Raw genomic sequence first — 21,440 nt, forward strand, 5'->3', positions numbered from 1 at the left:
TTGTTTGGCCTATTATTGGAACTTTACCATATTTAGATATTTTGGTTCGATGTGACTGGAAAATACCTTCTTGGATCACTGTCGGATTTTGGTGTATCTGTCGCTACTCGTGAATCTTTTTATTTGTCAACTTCACCCACAATGTTCAGTAATAAAGATTACAAAATTATTATAGCACAATAGGCGTTTCAGGAGGTAACGCTTCCATCTTCTGGGAAAACTAATACAAGAGTCGGTACTTTTGTATGAGTTTTGTCTGATGATGTGAGTGTGATCTTTCGAAGTGCATCTTTTTTATAATAATGCGATTACACTACTGAATACTGCTGTTACAGCTGACAAATAACATTCAAAGGTTTTATGCAAACACGATTTATTACTGATTAAAAATGGATGCAATTAAAACAAAGTATGAATTGCTTTTAGAGAGTCTTGAGATCGCGGGAACGGGGGTAGGCAACGAACATTTTTACCCATACAATCTGCTAATACACTGAAGACCCAAAGGAACTGGTACACCTGCATAATATCATGTAGGGCCCTCGTGAGCACGCAGAAGTGCCGCAGCACGACATGGCATGGACTCGACTAATGTCTGAAGTAGAGCTGGAGGGAATTGACACCATGAATCCTGCAGGGCTATCCGTAAATACGTCCTCAGGGGGCTCCCGTCTTGGGAGTATGTGGGTGGCATCCACACGGGCCCTTAGCTAAGCCTGGCATTACTTCCACTTACTTGTGTCAGGCTTCTCCTGTTTCCTTTCCTATCCGGCCCCCTTCGGCCAACTCTTGGTTTCTTCGACCCCAACGGTATTAGGTTTCCGAGGCCCAAGGGTGTCTTTCACTTTCCTCTCTAGTATCTATTATCTACCCTCCGACCCAACGGCGAAGCGAGCGGAAGAAGAATCTTATATCCCAGGTTCTCAAAGATCGTGGAGGCGGAAGAGGTCATGCCAGACGAACTGGCTGTAAAGGCGCCGCTCAGCCATCATTGAGCTCGCGGCAGTTCGTTGCAGTTCTGGTACCGGAAGTCACATGTCACATACATATGTGCCGTGATGAATTGTTCCAGAATCATAGTGTGTGGGTCACTTCCTCGCAAGCTGTAATCCACCTTAAACAAATTCACGCAAATGGCAATTTCTCCTGTCATTTTCTCTAAAGACCAATGGCGATGGGATAAGGACGATGGTAGCAGGCTCCGAGTGAGGCTGGAAGCTACTAGTCTGGACCTGCACACTGGCGGCAGGTGTGTGATGGTCGCCTTCCTGAGAACCCGTGTGACTACTCGGGAATCCGGTCCTGCACCTGCGACTGGGCAGGCCTATTTAGGATGACCGCTGCCCACCCTGAATGGGGAAGGCCCTAGAAAATGTGGGCTAAACATCGGAAGTCACACTTGAACCGGGCTGGGAATCCGCACCCAGTAGGTCACTCCTTATACTGCGGACGTAAACAAAAGAAGAATGAAATGATTATGACAATAGGGACATGGAATGTCAGGACCCTCCTGGACGTGAACAATTACAGACCAGAGAGAAGAACTGCTCTTATCACCCAAGAACTAGCCCGGCTAGATACAGACATAGCTGCCTTGAGTGAGACAAGACTCTCAGGTGAGGGACACATTAGTGAGGTACGTTCAGGGTAATCTTCTGGAAGGGTAAGGATGCAGGAGAACCACGCATCCATGGTGCAGGATTTGCCGTAAAAACGAAAATAGTGAAAGATCTTCGACTTACACCTGTCTCAATTAATGAAAGACTGATGACTCTTAGAGTACCCATTGGTTCAGACAGATTCATCACCTTCGTCTCTGCATATGCTCCTACTTTAGACAGTGATGAAGACACAAAGAATCAGTTCTACCACCAACTGAACAGTACTCTCTCTAAAATACCCATTCAAGATAAATTAATTTTACTTGGTGATTTCAATGCCAGAGTGGGAAGGGACAACCGTTTTTGGAGAGATGTCATGGGTAAACAAGGGGTGGGAAACTGCAATGCAAATGGGTTGCTACTTCTTGGTCTGTGTGCTGAGCACGAGCTTTTCATCTCCAATACCCAATTCCGTTTGCGTAACCGCTATAAGACCACATGGATGCACCCACGCTCCAAACATTGGCATCTTATAGACTACGTTATTACGCGACAGCGTGACAAGAAAGACATTCTCATCACAAAAGCAGCACTAAACATCGATGAGTGCTGGACGGACCATAGACTTTTAGTCAGCCGTTTGAGAGTACCAAAGTATCGCAAGCCACGATCCCACTTTTCAAACCCACAACGCAGAAAATTCAACATAAGCAACCTGAACAACAAAAATGTTCGCTCACACTTCCAAGACATACTGTCCGAACAACTTAACAAAGCTCCAGCAACCACAGATGACGTCGAACAAGAATGGACCACATTAAAGAACATCATCAAAGAAACTGCTGAGAATGTTGTTGGTTGTAGTGCACGGAAAAGAAGTGACTGGTTTGATGACAACCACGGAGAAATCCAAGCCATCATCAATGCAAAGCGGGATGCTTACCTATCCCTTGCTCAAGATCCATCCTGCCCAGAAAAGAAAGCACACTTTCTAGAACTCAAGCAGAAATGTCAAAGTGAAATACGAGTAATCAAGAACAAATGGTGGCAACAGAAAGCCACAGAACTCCAAAATCTTTCTGATGCAAGGAACCTGCGTGGCTTTTATGCTGGTATTAAAGAGCTGTATGGACCTATCCGCTCATCATCAGGAGCACTTAAAGCTGCTGACAACTCCACCATTCTTACTGAAAGTCAGGACATCTTAAATCGTTGGAAAGAGCACTTCAGCTCACTGTTAAACAGCCCTTCTACTGCCGCTGGAGATTTTCTCAAAAATGTCCCACAGCACCCTCCAAAACCCTGTCTGGCTGATCCTCCAACTTTTCAAGAATTTTGCAAGGCACTCAAGAGTGTGAAACCTGGGAAGGCTCCTGGACCTGACAGCATCCCGATGGAGCTTATTGAGGGTGGCGGCTTGCCTCTAAAAACTAGACTCTTCTCACTTATTATATTAATGTGGGAAACCCGCAAGGTACCAGCTGACTTGAAGAACTCCACAATTGTCACCATCTTCAAAAAGGGCGACAAAAGCGTCTGTGGTAACTACCGGGGAATATCTCTACTCTCTGTCACTGGAAAAATTTTTGCAAGAATCCTTTTAAATCGCCTCCAGACACTTTCAGAGACTATACTACCTGAGTCTCAATACGGGTTTCGACCTTCAAGAGGGACAATTGACATGATCTTCTGTGCACGACAACTACAGGAGAAGTGCAGAGAACAGCAAAAGCCTTTACTACTTGTTTTCTACGATCTAGAAAAGGCCTTTGATACAGTTCCCAGAGAAGCCATGTGGATGGTCTTAAAACGCTTCGGCTGCCCTGAACATTTTGTTGACCTGATTGAAGCTCTCCACGTTGACATGACTGGACAGGTCCTCTGCCAGAATGAAATGACTGGTGAATTCCCAATAACAAGTGGGCTTAAACAAGGATGCGTTCTTGCACCTACATTATTTGCATTGTATCTGGCAGCTATGCTTTACGAGACAACCGTAAACAATGCAGGAATAGAACTAAAGTACAGGTTTGATGGAGGATTATTCAACCAGTCCAGACTCCATTCAAAAAGGTTCACCAGTACCACTCGTGTGACAGAGCTGCAGTATGCTGATGACAATGCCTCTCCAGCTCATTCACCTGCAGAGTTGCAGCTGTCAGTTGATTCCTTCAGCAGGGCGTACGAACGATTTGGTCTCTCCATCAATATTTCAAAGACAAAGGTGATGGCGCAGCCAACTCCTGGCTCCTCCGTTCCTGACTTCAGCATATCCATCTATGATACACTCCTGGAACAAGTGGACCATTTCCTCTACCTGGGAAGCATACTGTCATCCAACTGCTCATCTGGAAAAGAAGTGGAGAATAGAATACGTGCTGCACATGTAGCATTTGGTCGTCTTACAAAGCGTGTCTTCCTGAATAAAGACCTAACACTGTACACCAAACTGATGGTGTACAAAGCTGTAGTCATTTCCACCCTGCTATATGGTTGCGAAACCTGGACGTTGTATCGCTGCGATCTGAAGAAACTAGAACGCTTCAACCAACAGAAGCTAAGATATATCATGAACCTAAAATGGGATGACTTCATATCCAACACGGCTGTTCTAGAGAGAGCAAAAATGCATAGCATGGAAGCTCTTATCATTGGGCATCAACTCAGATGGGTCGGACATGTCCAGCGGATGAAAAATGACAGACTTCCACGCCAAATGCTGTACAGCGAAGTGAGCACAGGTAAAAGGCCACGAGGTGCCCCTCTCAATCGTTATAAGGATCAGTACAAGAAAAATCTGAAAAACTTGAACATCGATCCGAGTAACTGGTCCACAATAGCAGAAGACCGAAGTCGCTGGCGCTCAGTTACCTCAAATGCTCTTCAAAACTTTGAGCTGGAACGTCGAAGAATGGAGAATGACAAACGCCAGAGACGTAAACTCCTCCAGGCTCAGCCACGTCCTCCACCTTCCATCAGCTGTAATGTCTGTGGCCGCCTGTTCCACGCTAGGATTGGATTGCTAAGCCATCAACTACACTTCCACGCCTGAACCGTGACAAAGGAAATCTCAGGAGAGAAATGAAAACTCGGATACGAGTATCAGCCGACGACGAGCCGACGATCCGTAAATACGTAGGAGTACGAGGGGGCGGAGAAGGGTTGCATTTCTCTCACTTTGAACGATTATCTCCAGTCGTCGTTGGTCCCGTTTTTGCACGGTCTTTTTCCGGCCGCAGCGATGTCGGAGGTTTGGTGTTTTACCGGGTTCCTGATATTCACGGCACGCTCGTGAAATGGTCGTACGGGCCAAGCAGAATGCTTGCCGCAGATTTTTTTAATTTTACACATCTAGTTCCGCAGGTGCAAAGTGAGGAGCAAATCTCCAAGGTTATGGAACGTTTATATTAATCAATATAAAGGAGCAACAAACAAGGGAGATCGCCGTGTAGTCGACTGATTTTCCGTGTACATCTTACGTTTTCTGTGGTCTCTCGTAAACCCATATTCTTTCAGCAAGGCTATACTTTGTCTTACTCATACGTGAGGAATTCTGTAGAATTTGACCTTTTTCTCAGTGCAGATGGGAAGTCAACATGGAGAATCTAGAATCAAGCATCATAGAAACTAGTATAGGTATGCGTGTTTAAATACAGAGATATGTAAACAGGCAGGTCACGGCGCTGGAGTTGGCAACACCTATGAAAGACAACAAGTGTCTGGCGCAGTTGTTAGATTCGTTAATGCTGCTACAATGGCAGGTTATCAAGACTTAAGTGAGTTTGAACGTGGTGTTATAGTCGGCGCACGAGCAATGGGACACAGCATCTCCTAGGTAGCGATGAAATGGTTCAAATGGCTCTGAGCACTATGGGACTCAACATCTTAGGTCATAAGTCCCCTAGAACTTAGAACTATTTAAACCTAACTAACCTAAGGACATCACACACACCCATGCCCGAGGCAGGATTCGAACCTGCAACCGTAGCAGTCCCGCGGTTCCGGACTGCGCGCCTAGAACCGCGAGACCACCGCGGCCGGCAGGTAGCGATGAAGTGCGGATCTTTCCGTGCGACCATTTCACGAGTGTACTGTGAATATCAGGAATCCGATAAAACATCAAATCTACGACATCGCTGCGGCCGGAAAAAGATCATGCAAGAACGGGACCAATGACGACTGAAGACAATCGTTCAACGTGACAGAAGTGGGACCCGTCCGCAAATTTCTGCACATTTCAGTGTGCGAATCATTGAATGAACCATAATCGATGTAGACTTTCGGAGCGTAAGGTCTACTCGTATACCCTTGATATCGGTACGACACAAAGCTTTATGATTCGCCTGGACCCGTCAACACCGATATTGGACTGTTGATGACTGGAAACCTGTTACCTGGTCGGACGAATCTGGTTTCAAATTGTGGTGGTGGTGGTGGTTAATGTTTAACGTCCCGTCGACAACGAGGTCATTAGAGACGGAGCGCAAGCTCGGGTTAGGGAAGGATTGGGAAGGAAATCGGCCGTGCCCTTTCAAAGGAACCATCCTGGCATTTGCCTGAAACGATTTAGGGAAATCACGGAAAACCTAAATCAGGATGGCTGGAGACGGGATTGAACAGTCGTCCTCCCGAATGCGAGTCCAGTGTGCTAACCACTGCGCCACCTCGCTCGGTATGTTTCAAATTGTATCGAGCGGATGGACGTCTACAGGTTTGGAGACAACCTCATGAATCCATGGACCCTGCATGTCAGCAGGGGGCTGTTCAAGCTGGTGGAGGCTCTATAATCGTGTGGGGCGTGTGTAGTGGAGTGATATGAGACCCGTGATACGTCTAGATACGACTCTGACAAGTGACACGTACGTAAGCATCCAGTCTGATCACCTGCATCCATTCATATCCATTGTGCATTCCGACGGACTTGCGCAATTTAAGCAGGACAATGCGCCACCCCACATGTCCAGAATTGCTGCAGAGTAGCTCCAGGAACACTCTTCTGAGTTTAAACACTCCCGCTTGCCACTAAACTCCCCAGACATGAACATTATTGAGCATATGTGGGATGCCTTGCAACGAGCTGTTCAGAAGAGATCTCCACCGCCTCGTACTCTTACGGATTTATGGACAGCCCTCCAGTGTTCATGGTGTCAATTCGCTCCAGCACGACTTCAGACATTAGTCGAGTCCATGCTACGTCGTGTTGCGGCACTTCTGCGTGCTCGCGGTGGCCCTACGCTATATTAGGCAAATGTACCAGTTTCTTTGGCTCTTCAGTGTATATTTCAGAACGACATTAGCGTAAGTACAGACATTTTTCTCGAATAGCTGTTGTGTTACAACATAGTTTGGAACATCCAAGCACAGGGGGCACACTGAAACATGAATCAATGGAGCACCGGAAAACGTTCCAGTCTACCGCACAAGACTAAAAACTGAGTTGAAATACATTTACACTATGCCAGATTGTGACTTTCGATGTATTTTTTTTTAGTTGTGAGAAATGGGAAATGGTGCATCATCGTGAAAGGACTTCAGAATATGGGCTCATTTTATAAAGATTCAATGAATGAACACATGAAACTTGTTCAGAATGGAGTGAGTATTCGTAAAACAGTCAAAATGAAAGGAGTGAAGTATCCATCTCCCTTTCGACGTGTGCATGAAGCAAGAACGCGTACTCCGTAACAGGGGGAAATTATGTTTAGGCGACACCATGAAACCAGGGGGTGTTTTGCTGTATAGCAGAAGAACAAGCTAGCAGATTACATTTTATCAAGTGCAAAAACATTTTGTGGCCTCAAAAGTGAACGATGAATATGAAAGTCTGACAAATAATCAAATACCCATCATGAATGGAAGAGCCCAAGACACTGATGTTCTATTCTACAATAATTATTACCAAACAACGGGAAGCCCGATATGGAATAACAATAATATTCGGAATGCGGTAGGTTGCTACTCACCACATAGAGGGGTCGTCGAGTCGCAGACAGGCACAACAGAACCAGTGCACTTTAGCTTTCGGCCAAAAGGCCTTGTTCTGAAGTAGAAAGCACACCAACATACACACGAGCATAACTCACACACACATGACTGCTGCTTCTGGCCCAAAGTTAAAAAGTGTAGCAATATTCTTGTTCTGCCTGTCTGCGACTCAGCGTTTCCTCTATATGGTGAGCAGTGATTTTTCCTTTTCACAATGTTTATTATGTTACAAATGGGTTTTCGACTTTTACGCCATCGTCAGTTGAAGACAAATATGTGTGGGTGTGAAATATTGTGAGATCAAAGATTTTAAACTATTGTATCTACAGATAAAGCCAGTTGTTTTCCAAAGATAACAAATGTTAATGTTTTAGGACTACAACCAGAGGTTTTAATTCAGTACAAATGGCTTACATCGCATTTTTACTTAAATAATTCCTCTATTTGACAGTCTGACGTGTTACTTACGTGGGACTATAGTCACAAGAATGGAAAACCAACGAGTGAAGTTTCAGCACAGAAATTTAAGGATTATGTTTTTCATTGCGTTCAAACACGGAAGACGTCTAAACGGTGTCATAAACCTTTTGGGTCAAACTGAAACGGTGGGTCTACAACGGATTATATTGATTGAGGGAACTAATTATTGAAAATGCATATTTATTGTGTTATGGACATACAGAGCGTACACCAGATATCAACAACGTAGCTGATGGTAATTATTTAAAGCGGCGGCCGCCAGTCTCAGTGCTTGTACATATTGCAACGTCGCATGTAGTTCTGCCGCACTATCGCACAGATCTGGTTGTCTATTGTATGCTGGACCAGGCAGTGGATGATAAACAGTGCACACCCCTGACCACCAAACAGACATACTGTACACCGTTTGACCGATCCACGTTACATGATGCTCCTGCGATATGTGATACCACAGTTCTTGGAGACTGTACTCTTTCCTGTCCGTGAAAGAATGTGGTTTCAAAGCGACGGTGCTCCACCCCACTTCGATGTTAATGTCCGTGAACACCTGAGCAACATGTACCCTCCTCGTTGGATTTTGAGGTCCTGTCCCATGGTCAGCAATATCACAGGATCTCACCACCTCTCGACTTACTCTTCTGGGGTCACGCCAAGACGTTGGTGTATGAAACCCCTGTAGAAACGGTTGAAGACCTATTCGCTAGGGTCTGTCTCCTGTTTGCAATAGACACCTGGGATCATTGCGGTAGTGTGGAAGAACTTCATACGTCGTTGCCATGAATGCATTGAGACTGGCGGTCGTCAGTGTGAACAATTACTATGAGCTTCGTTGATATTATGCAGTGTATGCTGTGTATGTCTGTAATACAATAAATATGCATTTCCGACCATCTGTTCCCTATCTCAATATAATCGATTGTGGACCAACTATCACGTGTTTCAGTTTGACCCACAAGGTTTGAGACACCCAGTATGTAGAGAGAAATGGCGATCCGTGGAGATTCTCTGCTAGAGGTATGGTGTAGCATTAGTCTACCAGACTGAGGTACGGACCCACCTGTTGCGCTTGGTCCCGGATGCGGGTGAAGGAAGTCTGCGTGGCGCTGCAGGTCAGCAGCTCCGTGCGGCCAATCAGCGACAAGTAGTCGGCCACCTTCTCAAACACGCGGTTCTCCATCGACTGTAACACAAGGAAACATTCATTCAACATTGATCACACTGACGCATACCACTTAAGTTTCAATAAAAATTGCGATTGGTGCTGCAACATGAATTACTCAGATTTTGTGTCTAATCACGGGGCAATCTACTGCTGAGCAGCGTGTGGTAGGAATGGAAACATTTTATGAGAAGAGGGAGAGTTATCCAAAAACTGAGACTTTTCCACTTAAATGAAGAAATCAATGAATCAAGAATTGAAAGAATTACTACAAAGTCCAATGAAATGGGTTCAACAATGAACAGCAAGTGTTCCGGGCGCCTTCATCGGTGGTTCATGACAGTGTGGCTGCTAGTCCAGTGAAGACGGTACTTCGCCGTTACCAGGAATTGAACAAAGGATATTCTTAATTACGGCTGATTCTCCAGTATGATTTCCATTACCATCTTTAACGCATCACCTGAAAGAAGCCAATCGTGAGGAAAGGTGACATTTTGTTGACTAGCTTCTAAGAAGACGATGGTTTTGTGAGGAAAATTATCTTTATTCACGAGGCTTTCTTCCACTCAAATGGATTTTTGGATAAACAGAATTGCGTCAGAAAATCCTCGGATGGTTCGAGTGAGGGAAATTCTCGCAAAACGAGTGACAGTTTGTTGTGGTTTTTGGGCGGGCGCAATCATCGTGCCCCTTTCCCCTTTTTTTAAGAAAATTGACCCCGATGATAAGAGGTTTCCTCCTCGTTTCTTTGCAATGGAATGGAAGTCCAAAAGTTTTGGTTTGAGCAGGACGGGGCCACCTGTTTTTCCGCGAAGCAATTTTGTTGCTTCAGTTCGCCTCACGTAATGGTGACCAACAACGGCCAACGAGCTCATGTGAATTAGCCCCTCGAGATATTTTCCTTTGGGGTTATCTTAAATCATTGGTGTACTTCGATAAACCCCGAGATAAATCCGCGAGTAGGAAATGGTAATTTGGCGTGTTGTTAGCGAAATGCGTGTAGAGTATCCTCAGGGAGTCGTAGCGAACGTCACGGACAGATTACTTGCATGCCAGCGCAGTAGGGAAGGCCATATTCCAGACATCACTATCCATACAGAAGCTGGAAATTGCGATGAACATGTGCATGTGTTTTGGAAAAATGCAGTTCATGATTTGATTTACCAAACCCGGCGCTCATATTAAAGGACTGTATAATTGGCAAACCGATGGAAACTACATGGAGCCATGAGGTCAACAAATATCATTACATCATTACAGAGTAGATAGTCCAACTTGGATGTGGATCTAGAATAATGAATCACCCAGTATTTGGTAGAACGAGCGTATCCTAAGCAAGCTCTTTCAAGAGGAAATTACCCTTTCTTAGGATACGTACGGACTTCAGTTTATCAGCTGCTTTCTACACTGCTGCTTTTTACGACTAAATGACAAAGCTATAAAATAATTGTGATTTACATGCGTTGAACAGAAGCTGGTACAGCTAGTACAGCGCCTCGTGGTAGTAATAAGGTGAAGCTTGTTGTAAGTGTAATCAATAGTTTGCTGTTATGTTGTTGTTGTTGTGGTCTTCAGTCCTGAGACTAGTTTGATGCAGCTCTCCATGCTACTCTATCCTGTGCAAGCTTCTTCATGTCCCTGTACCTACTGCAACCTACATCCTTCTGAATCTGTTTAGTGTATTCACCTCTTGGTCTCCCTCTACGATTTTTACCCTCCACACCGCCCTCCAATACTAAATTGGTGATCCATCGATGTCTCAGAACATGTCCTGCCAACCGATCCCTTCTTCTAGTTAATCATACAGTAAAGCTACATGCCCTCGGGAAAAATTACGGCTGTAGTCTCCCCTTGCTTTCAGCCGTTCGCAGTACCAGAACAGCAAGGCCATTTTGGTTAATGTTACAAGGCCAGATGAGTCAATAATCCAGACTGTTGCCCCAAGGCTGCTGCCCCTCTTCACGAACCACACGTTTGTCTGACCTCTCAACAGATACCCCTCCGTTGTGGTTGCACCTACGGTACGGCTATTTGTATCGTTGAGGCACGCAAGCCTCCCCACCAACGGCAAGGTCCATGGTTCATGTTTATAGTGAGAATTTATTAGATGACGTATATTTCTGCGAACATGATTTACGTTGAAGTTTATAGGCAAGGTGTCGGGCTGTCAATGAGGATTATAATGTACTAGGAAGATATAAAAGGCGACAGGTAAGGCGGCCAAAGAAATTTGCGTTTGTGGAGGTTATTTCTGGCTACGGATAAGTCTGACAATTAATTAACGGAGACTGAGGTGTTAGAATATATAACGCGATGTGGTATCCGCTAATGAGTAAGGAAATGTTAGGGAACAGACATATACACTTGGTAAAAACGAGATACGGAGTTAGCAATGCGAAGGCCACAAAAATGAGACAAGAAATGGTACGTAAAAATATTGACAAAAAGCCCCCAATATGCAGTGAACATATAGGAACGTCATGCCAATACAAATGTCACCTTTATGTGACACAGCTGATTAACCCGGCTAACTTAGCTTCATGAGATGTACCACAATTTTCATACGAGAATATTTATTGCAACTGGGACAATGAGACAGCGAGGAGGAATATTTTGTCAGTTTGATTTATGTGTGCACACAGACACACATGATTCACAAACATGGGCCCATGCTTTTTGAAATAAAGATAAACAAACAGTACGTAATAGGTTTGGGAAAATGATTGTAGATGACAAGCAAGAATACTGAAAAAAATGAACCTCTAAGTGTGGAGTGAAAGCGACAACATATTATACTAGCAACTCAGTTTTCATTTTATAATCTTGTTAAAGCGTATTGTCAGAAACTATTTGAGATACAGACCAAAGTTTTCTCTGAAAATAGCCATGAATTACAGTTTTTTAATTAGTAAGACAAAATGCTACTCTCAAAGCAAAATACGTATAGTCAATGTGTAAGAAGTTGTGCAAAACTGAAAGACACACTGAAATGTGACATTCCACAAGTATTTATGACTAGCTTAGCGCCCGCTACTTCGCTTGTGTAGACTGTGTGGCCTGCAGAGATTTTCTTTTGTTTTTATTTAATCGAATTTTTATATTGGTCACAAACTGCAACACCTTCTCAGCTTTTCACAATAATTAAGGCCATATAAGCAAGGTCTTTTCCGAATTCACTTCTGACCAAAAGCGATTCTGATAGCTGAGGTCCAAAGTTTTTCTCAACCACGCCTTTTGCGTTCTTGTGCAGATATTTCCACAGCAACTTTCACCCCCTAACAAATATTTCTTTATATCTAACGGAGGGGTGAAATACAAATTTTCTAAAATTTAGCTTTAATTTTTTTAATGTAATGAAATATTTTCTTAAAAATTTTTATTCCCCATTGCACTCCCTTTGGGTTTGAATTTCCAGAAACATTGAAATACGTATCTTGTTTTATTTCTACCCGTCGTCATAGATAAGCCTAAAAATCCTTTAGTAGTTTTTAAGTAATTATTTATTTTTCGAAAGAACTTTCACACTCTATTTTACCCCCTTAGTGGTTTATTATCACAAAATGCTGAAATAAGTATTTTTTAATTTATGGCTGAGAAACAAACTACCAGTTTTCGTAGTTCTAGTTTCAAAATTCCCTTAATAGCTGCATACTTTCAAAAAGCTTTTCATTCCCTATTTCATCCCCTTCGAAGTGGAATTTCGGACAATCCCTTCTTAAAAGATGTCTGCATAATAAGATCCACACCCTCTACAAACTTCAAGTCTATATCCTTTGTGGTTTTAGCTGGACGATAATGAGTCATTGAATTATTCTGACCCTATTTCACCCCTTAGGGGTTGAATTTCCAAAAACAGTGACGTGCGTATGTTTTATTTCTAACAGAGAAGCCAAATAAAAATTTTCACAGATTTAGCTACCAAAAATGCTTGTACAGTGAAATATTTCCATAAAAATTTTCATCCCCCGAATCTCTAAAAACAGTGATACACGTATTTCTAACTGAGAAACCAAACTTAAATTTTCATAGATTTAGCTTCAAAAATGTTTTCATAATAAACTATTCTCGAGAATCCTTAGGGGTTCAATTTCCAAACACAATTCTTCACCAAAGAATCGATAACCAACTTAAAATCGCCTGTTTCTGATGTATTGCAGTAAAAGTCAACGAAATGAAGCAGACTCTCACACATTGACAACACAGTAGAAATGACATAATACACACAAAAAACGCACTTGAGAATGTGTATCCCGAAACGTGTCGTGCAAAAAGTAAATAAAGAAAATCGTGACTGGTAGCAGAGCATTTATTTGCAAACAAACCTATTATTATTAAGTACTTTTTTAATTTGAAACCGAGAAGTCAAATACAAATGTTCATGGATGTAGTTTTAAAATGCTTTAATAGTCCTCTAACAATGATATATTTAAAAAAACTTTCACCCACTATTTCACCCCCTTAGTGTTAAATGTCCAAAATGCTGAAACGCATATTTATTTTATCTGACTGAATAAAATTGCGTTAATAGCAACGTTTTTTTTTTTTTAAAAAAAAAACACCTTCATCCCCAAATTCACCCCCTTAGAGTTGGAATTTCGTAAAATCCCTTCTTAAATGACACCTACAGTACAAGATCCACACCTTCTCCAAATTTGAAGTTTTTATTCTTAGTGCTTTGGGCTGGGTAATAAGTCAATCAGTCAGTAAGTCATTCAGGGCATTGCCTTCTAGATATATTTATAATAAGGTTTGTGTATAACTTGAAACCAATGTTAATGTTGTAAAATGACGAGAAAAAATCGCAACACCAAAAAATAATTAATGTTTACTAATGAAATTTCGGGAATACATTTGTCTAGATACTATATTTAGGTGATTCACTTTGCAAGATGACAGGTGAAATGTTGGTGCATTAATAACCGCTGTAGCCGTCAGAACGTTGAATACAAGGATGCAGATGTACATGCAGTGTGTTGTACAGGTGTCGGGTGTCAGTTTGTGGGATGGTCTGGGTCAATATGGACACGGTTAATGCTGTTTGTGGATGACGCTAGAGTTGTCCTCCGATAATGTCCCATGCGTGCTCGACTGGAGTCGGATCTGGTGAACCAGCAGGCCAAGGCAACACGTCGACACTTTGTAGAGCGTTATCCTGCAGGAAAACATCCCCTGGAATGCTTTTCATGAAAGGCAGCACAACAGATCGAATCACCAGACTGACGTACAAATTTTCAATCGGGGTGCGAGGGATAAACACGAGTGTGCTCCAGCTGTCATACCATAACTCCAGGTGTAGGTCCAGTGCGTCTAGCAAGCAGAAAGGTTGGCTGCAGGCCCTCAGCTGGCTTTGAGAACTAGCTTTCATCAGAAAACACAATAGAACTCTAGCGAGCTCTGGTTTGACCCAATGAAATCACAACTGGCGGTGGTTTGCGGTCAGTGGAATACACGCTACAGAGCTTTTGGCCCGGAACTGTCCTTGAAGTAACCGATTCGTCACAGTTTGTTGTGTCATTGTGGTGTCAACTGCTGCTCAAATTCCTGTGCCGAAGATGATGGTCTTCCCTCTCGGTAGTGCCACGGAGCCGTCTGGAGCTCCATCTTCTTGCGACCGCACAGTCTCGTTGCTATCGCTGTCATTAATCATGTACAGTGCCTAAATTCCTGCCGAGTACTTCTGCAGTATCGCAGAAGGAACATCCAGCTATTCGTAGGCCTATTACATGACGTCGTCCAAACACAATGAGAAGTGTCGACAATGGCGTCTTTGTGGCCTTAAAGGCATATGTTATTAACATCAGCTCACCACGTCTAATGTCAAAGGCAACAAACGCTCACGACTGTTACAGCGTGTATTTAAAGCAAACCAGATTTGCATCCTCATAGTGACGCTATCAGCGCTACTATTATACAACTGGCGCGAAATTTTAATAGGCATCAAATTTTTGGTTTCTTGTTGGTTGGTTGGCTGGATGGTTGGTTGACTGGGTGGAGGTTGGGGAGGGGCCCAAACAGAGAGGCCATCGATCCCATCGGATTAGGGAAGAATGGGAAAGGAAGTCGGCCGTTGTCTTTCAAAGGAAACATGCCGGCATTCACCTGAAGCGATTTACGGAAAGCACGGAAAATCTAAATCAGAGACATCATATTTCAGATGCAGAAATACGCCTACCAATTTTCGTTTAGTCGTACAATCCGATTTTTTTTCGGCAGTGTACTTTTATGTACGATATGACTAGAGGAGTCAAGTGACGCTACGTAATGTAGGGCAACTCATGGGATGGTATGGCGAAAGACAAATTTAATGCATACGTGATGTGCAGATGATCAGTGAACTCGCTTGACTTGTATGAGGTGTAGCCCATTAGCGCTGGCAGTTCGCTGACACACTGACCAGCTTAGACAAAGCTACGTTGTGTTTTATTTGTAACAACATTTAAACAAACGTTTTCAGATTGTACCTCGGAGTTAAACAAATAAATGACACTAAATTTATAAACGTGTCATATTACACACACTATTGGCCACTGAAATAGCTACACCAAGAAGAAATGCACATGATAAACGGGTATTCATTGGACAAATATTTTATACTATAACTGACATGTGATTACATTTTCACGCAGTTTGGGTGCATAGATCCTGAGAAATCAGTACCCAGAACAACCACCTCTGGCCATAATAACGGCCTTGATACGCCTGGGCATTGAGTCAAACAGAGCTTGGAAAGCGTGTACAGGTACAGCTGCCCATGCCACTTCAACACGATAGCACAGTTCATCAAGAGTAGTCACTGGCGTATTGTGATGACCAAGTTGTTCGGCCACCATTGACCAGACGTTTTCATTGGTGAGAGATCTGGAGAATGTGCTGGCCAGGGCAGCAGTCGAACATTTTCTGTATCCAGGAAGGCCCGTACGGGACCTGCAACATGCGGTCGTGCATTATCCTGCTGAAATGCAGGGTTTCGCAGGGATCGAATGAAGTGTAGAGCCACAGGTCGTAACACATCTGAAATGTAACGTCCACTGTTCAAAGTGCCGTAAATGTAAACAAGAGGTGACCGAGACGTGTAACCAATGGCACCCCATACCATCACGCCGGGTGATACGCCAGTATGGCGATGACGAATTCACGCTTCCAATGTGCGTTCACCGTGATGTCGCCAAACACGGATGCGACCACCATGATGCTGTAAAGAGAACCTGGATTCATCCGACAAAATGACGTTTTGCAATTCGTGCACACAGGTTCTTCGTTGAGTACACCATCGCAGACGCTCCTGTCTGTGATGCAGCGTCAAGGGTAAGCTGCAAACGTCGTCGAACTGTTCGTGCAGATGGTTGTTGTCTTGCAAACGTCCCCATCTCTTGACTCAGGGATCGAGACGTGGCTGCACGATCCGTTACATCCATGCGGATAAGATGCCTGTCATCTCGACTGCTAGTGGTACGAGGCCGTTGAGATCCATCACGGCATTCCGTATTACCCTCCTGAACCCACCGATTCCATATTCTGCTAACAGTCATTGGATCTTGACCAACGTGAGCCGCAATGTCGCGACTCGATTAACCGCAATCGCGATAGGCTACAATCCGATTTTTATCAAAGTCGGACACCTGATGGTACGCCTTTCTCCTCCTTACACCGGGAATCACAACAGCGTTTCACTAGGCAACGCCGGTCAACTGCTGTTTGTGTATGAGAAATCGGATGGAAACTTTCCTCGTTTCAGCACGTTGTAGGTGTCGCCACCGGCGCCAGCCAGCCTTGCGTGAATGCTCTGAAAAGCTCATCATTTGCATATCACAGCATCTTCTTCCTGTCGGTTAAATTTCGCGTCTGTAGCACGTCATCATCGTGGTGTAGCAATTTTAATGACCAGTAGTGTATTAATGAAGATGCTGACGATCAATCAGTGTTGTTAGGACTTATTGTGAATTATTTCACGTTTTGACTAAGTAAAGTTGCTAACTTATGTCATTTTTTTGTGTAAATACGCACGACTTCCATATTCTGACGTTGGAGGTGAGAGGAGGAAGGCAGAATAATCACTCTGGCTGCTGCCTGGGGCAATATGACATCACGTAATGCCAGGTCACACTGCAGATAACGGAGTCATGTCCAGACATCGCCGTCGTTGACACATCTACGCCAGTCCCCAGTAGCTATGTGAGTTGAGCGAATCCGTCTTCTGCACGTCTATGAAAAGCACTTAACTGTAAATATTGTTAAAAAAGGTCAAAGAAATGTGTGAAAAGTCGTTAAAAATTATTTAAGTGTAGTGTTTTATTAAAAGAGAACATATATACGACGAGATTATTTTATGTAGTGTGAAGGAAGTGCTCCGTGTCGATAAAAAATTTGCACATAAAAAATACATGTGTTAGTGTTAAATTTCTACCTGCTTACATGACTGCTCATGCACAGCTCCAGCAGACAAATGTTAAATAAAATCTTAATGGTAGGCTTTTGTAGAGTAAATGAGCTGGTTGATGACGTATTACAGCCTTGAAAGCTATTTTTCACTTTAAAACTATAGTGTTGGGTTTTAAAAACAGCCATAATGAAATGAGCACAAAATTATTTACTTCAATTGTGACATAGTGCTTAAAAACTGGTTTGAAGAAATATTGCCCTAGGTAACAAACATATTTGGAACTGTGAACTAATTAAAGTGAAAACAATCTGATATTTATTGTAAATGAATTAACTATTGGATTAGTGTTTCTAATACTGTTCATTCAGCTCTACAATTGTACAAATTAATTTTCGGGATCAGGTAGAATCTCAGCGTGACAAAACTGCTGTTGAGAGTCCTTGTTTACTGTTTTCGTTTTTTAAAATCTGATCTCAACTTATTTCAAAATTTTCTGTTATCTGTGAGAACATTCCAGTTTTGGATATCTCACAAGGAGAGGGGGAGGGGGTGAGTAACATTTCTGACGTTTGGGTGCCGTAATATCATAGACCAAGCTTCACTTCATAGTTTGGTTGAGATCGCGTGAGCTGATGAGTGACATAAGGATCAGAGTGGGGGGCAGAGAACAGATTGTGCAGTGAGCACCAATTCCGTGATAAATTACTCCAGCTCAGTAGTGATCTGACTGGCTTCCACAGCAGACCCATTGCGCCAAATGTCTGGTTTTCGTTTATTAATATTTTTTAAACTTGACATTTATTGCTATCTTGCTAACTAACCTCTCGAGAGTAAGCCGTCACCCACTAGCTTCAGAGTCATTTTGTCATTTTTATAATAACTTTCAGTAACATTAAAATAACGATGTTCAGAAGAAGCACTTCGTGCACCATCGGTTTCTGGTACGAGCAGTTAGATGCGTCAGCTGGGAGGGTACAGTTTGGTACAGAAGGGACACACGATTAACATCTGAGTTGCGCGGCGTATAGAATGATCTTGAATAATCGTGACTCTGTGGGCAATACAGAGAGTATCAGAGTAGAGGGTGTGTAACTTAATTTACAATGTAATTTCTATAACGCATTTACTGTATCAGGATTATAAGTGTTACAAACATGAACTGTGATACGCGTGACTTTGTAGGCGTAGGTTTGTAAAGTGTATTTTATCAGTTTGTGACTGTTTGCTACATGATTTGTGTGTTGCTTTAGAAAGCCTCTAGCTGCTCCGACTGAAATTTGACTTATTATATCGGAGTGTTGAGGCCTTAGCCTAATCACTAAGTAGTTTGTTGCAGAAACTTCAAGAACAATGAGCTCGCGGCCTAAGTGCTAGGTCTTCACAAGGACAAGGATATCTTCAGCAGACATCAGGTGGGTAGACATTTATAGAATCTCTGCGTTCTGTCTTGATGCAGCAGGGCACATACAGGTTCCTAGCATGTTCTGCATTTCCAGCACAACTGGGAACAATCACATGTTATCTTTGGTTACGCAGAGGAGGGAATGAATGAATATACAGAGGGCGTATTATATTTAGTTCATTCCGCGATCATCTTTCTTTCGTTGTATTTCCGTATACGTTGTGACATCACAGAGTTCGTCGAGTTTCACGTTCACGTCGCTTTCATGTCCCATGTGAAACTGGGTTTAGCGGTTTCTGCAATTTTGTTGTGATAGAGGTGGAGGTGTTCGGCGATACGTGACGTCCTGAATACAGTGTGGTTTGTTGTAAGAAGTTCCGTTGCGATCCGTCAACGTACACACTGACGTTTTCAGCAGGAGGGGTGTACTAGCGACCATAAATTCCTGGAAATTGGCGTTGTTGGTTCTTCGTTCAGTACGCCATGTGTGATTCTGTATCAAATATGGTAAGTACACAGTCTGGAACCTACAGTCATGGCGTGAGAGTGGAATCAAAGAGCATGTTGCCATATTCTATCTTGCTCCTTATTAGCTCTTGACAGAGACATAAAAGACTCCTCGTGTCGGCCTCCTAGTACGAATGTCTGAAAACGTTAATGAGAGTTAATCTTCTTAAATAATTCAAACTGGAGCTCGTTTATTCGTCTTGGACATGAAACTCGAATGTCAAACCATGTGCCCAGAAGCGTAATATGGGTAGTTAACGGCACTTGCGGTCCTGTGAACGAACAGAAAGTGTTGAGTATACGAAGACGTCAGAAGTCTGTTTAGATGATAGAAATTCCGTATCGTGTGTGAACAGTATTTTAACGAATCAGATTTTCACTCTACAGCGGAGTGTGCGCTGATATGAAACTTCCTGGCAGATTAAAACTGTGTGCCGGACCGAGACTCGAACTCGGGAGAGCTTCTGTGAAGTTTGGAAGGTAGGAGACGAAGTACTGGCGGAATTAAAGCTGTGAGGACGGGGCGTGAGTCTTGCTTGGATAGCTCAGTTGGTAGAGCACTTGCCCGCGAAAGGCAAAGGTCCCGAGTTCGAGTCTCGGTGCGGCACACGGTTTTAATCTGCCAGGATGTTTCAGTATTTTAACGATACTGACCCACTCTGTATCATAACAAGCATGTAAACCAATCTCTACCAGTGTGTTCTTTTAATAAAATGCTACATATTGACAAGTATTTAGCGAAGATTGCGATCCAGTAATGATCGTTAGTATTCTACTTGAAGAAGTCAGCAGTTTGATGAGTTATCAGAAAAAACTTCATTGTTAATTGAGATGTGTGGTTGACTGTCTTCTTTTATTTCTTTACGAGAAAATCAGAAAGATATTTCACAATGTATAACTCTTTACCGACGCTTAATAGTAAGAAATAGGAAACGTAATGTAGAAAGTGGCCTCACCATTCGAAGGTATTATTCCACTAACAGCGGAATGCTTTTGCGATATTTTTCGTGTGGAGAGTCCACGCTACGCAATAGCCAGTAGCCAGCTGTCACAGGAGGGCCTCCAGAGAGTTTCCAGGCTGGAGGCTGTCCAGGGCACTCAGGACTGCATCCCGAGGGAGATCGGGGGTATGTCGGCGCGGATCACAAGGCAGCACCGAGCCAGAGGACCCCCGCAGGCAAATGCGAGGGCAGAGCTAGCGTCGGCGCGATGGGCGGAGTTGCGTTCCACTCGAGAAATTCTGCCCGTTCTTCTCACAAACATTTTCGACTAGCCTGCGGACGATTTATACGCGGGGATGACACACAAGAAAAGGGCACGTGCAGTATGTTGTCTTTCGTCGTGCCCATGTGTAAGGGTATTATACCGATCAGAGCAACAATTCTTTTGTAATCTTAACAATACATAGCGGTCTGTACGAGACTGAGATAAATAGCGGGACCCAAGGATCAAGTACGAAAGAGAGGCAGGATGGGAAGTAGAAAGGACCTTAAGCGAAACGTGTTATGATGGGTATTTTGCGATTATTGTATTGTGTGAAATCCGTGCGTTCAAATACCTATGTGCTGTGCGATAATAGAGCGCTGTTTAAAAAGAAACCCACAAAGACTACGAGCGACATTCAACAAGTAATGCAACACTTTTTTTCTGAAAGCAGGTTAGTTTTATTCAGAATTCTAATACATCATATTATAACCCGCTCTTTTGTCTACAAAACAATATTTTCCAAAAAAAAAAAAAAAATCGTTCAAATGGCTTTGAGCACTAATGGACTTAATATCTGAGGTCATCAGTCCTCTAGACTTAGAACTACTTGAATCTAACTAACCTAAGGACATCACAGACATCCATGCCCGAGGCAGGATTCGAACCTGCGACTCTAGCAGCAGCGCGGTTCCGGATTGAAGCGCCTAGAACCGCTCGGCC

At 43.3% G+C, this 21,440-nt stretch overlaps 1 protein-coding gene across 1 annotated transcript in view; it reads right to left on the bottom strand.

Moving 5' to 3' along the window:
• LOC126481954 (protein nervous wreck) overlaps window positions 1-21,440 on the bottom strand; it is a 724,156-nt gene that overhangs the window by 140,983 nt on the left and 561,733 nt on the right. The window contains exon 9 of the mRNA XM_050105913.1: window positions 9,124-9,246. Within this exon, the coding sequence (XP_049961870.1) occupies window positions 9,124-9,246 (123 nt within the window). The remainder of the gene's footprint in view (window positions 1-9,123; window positions 9,247-21,440) is intronic.

This window comes from Schistocerca serialis, chromosome 5 (genome assembly GCF_023864345.2).
Source record: "Schistocerca serialis cubense isolate TAMUIC-IGC-003099 chromosome 5, iqSchSeri2.2, whole genome shotgun sequence".
Lineage (NCBI taxonomy): Eukaryota > Metazoa > Arthropoda > Insecta > Orthoptera > Acrididae > Schistocerca > Schistocerca serialis.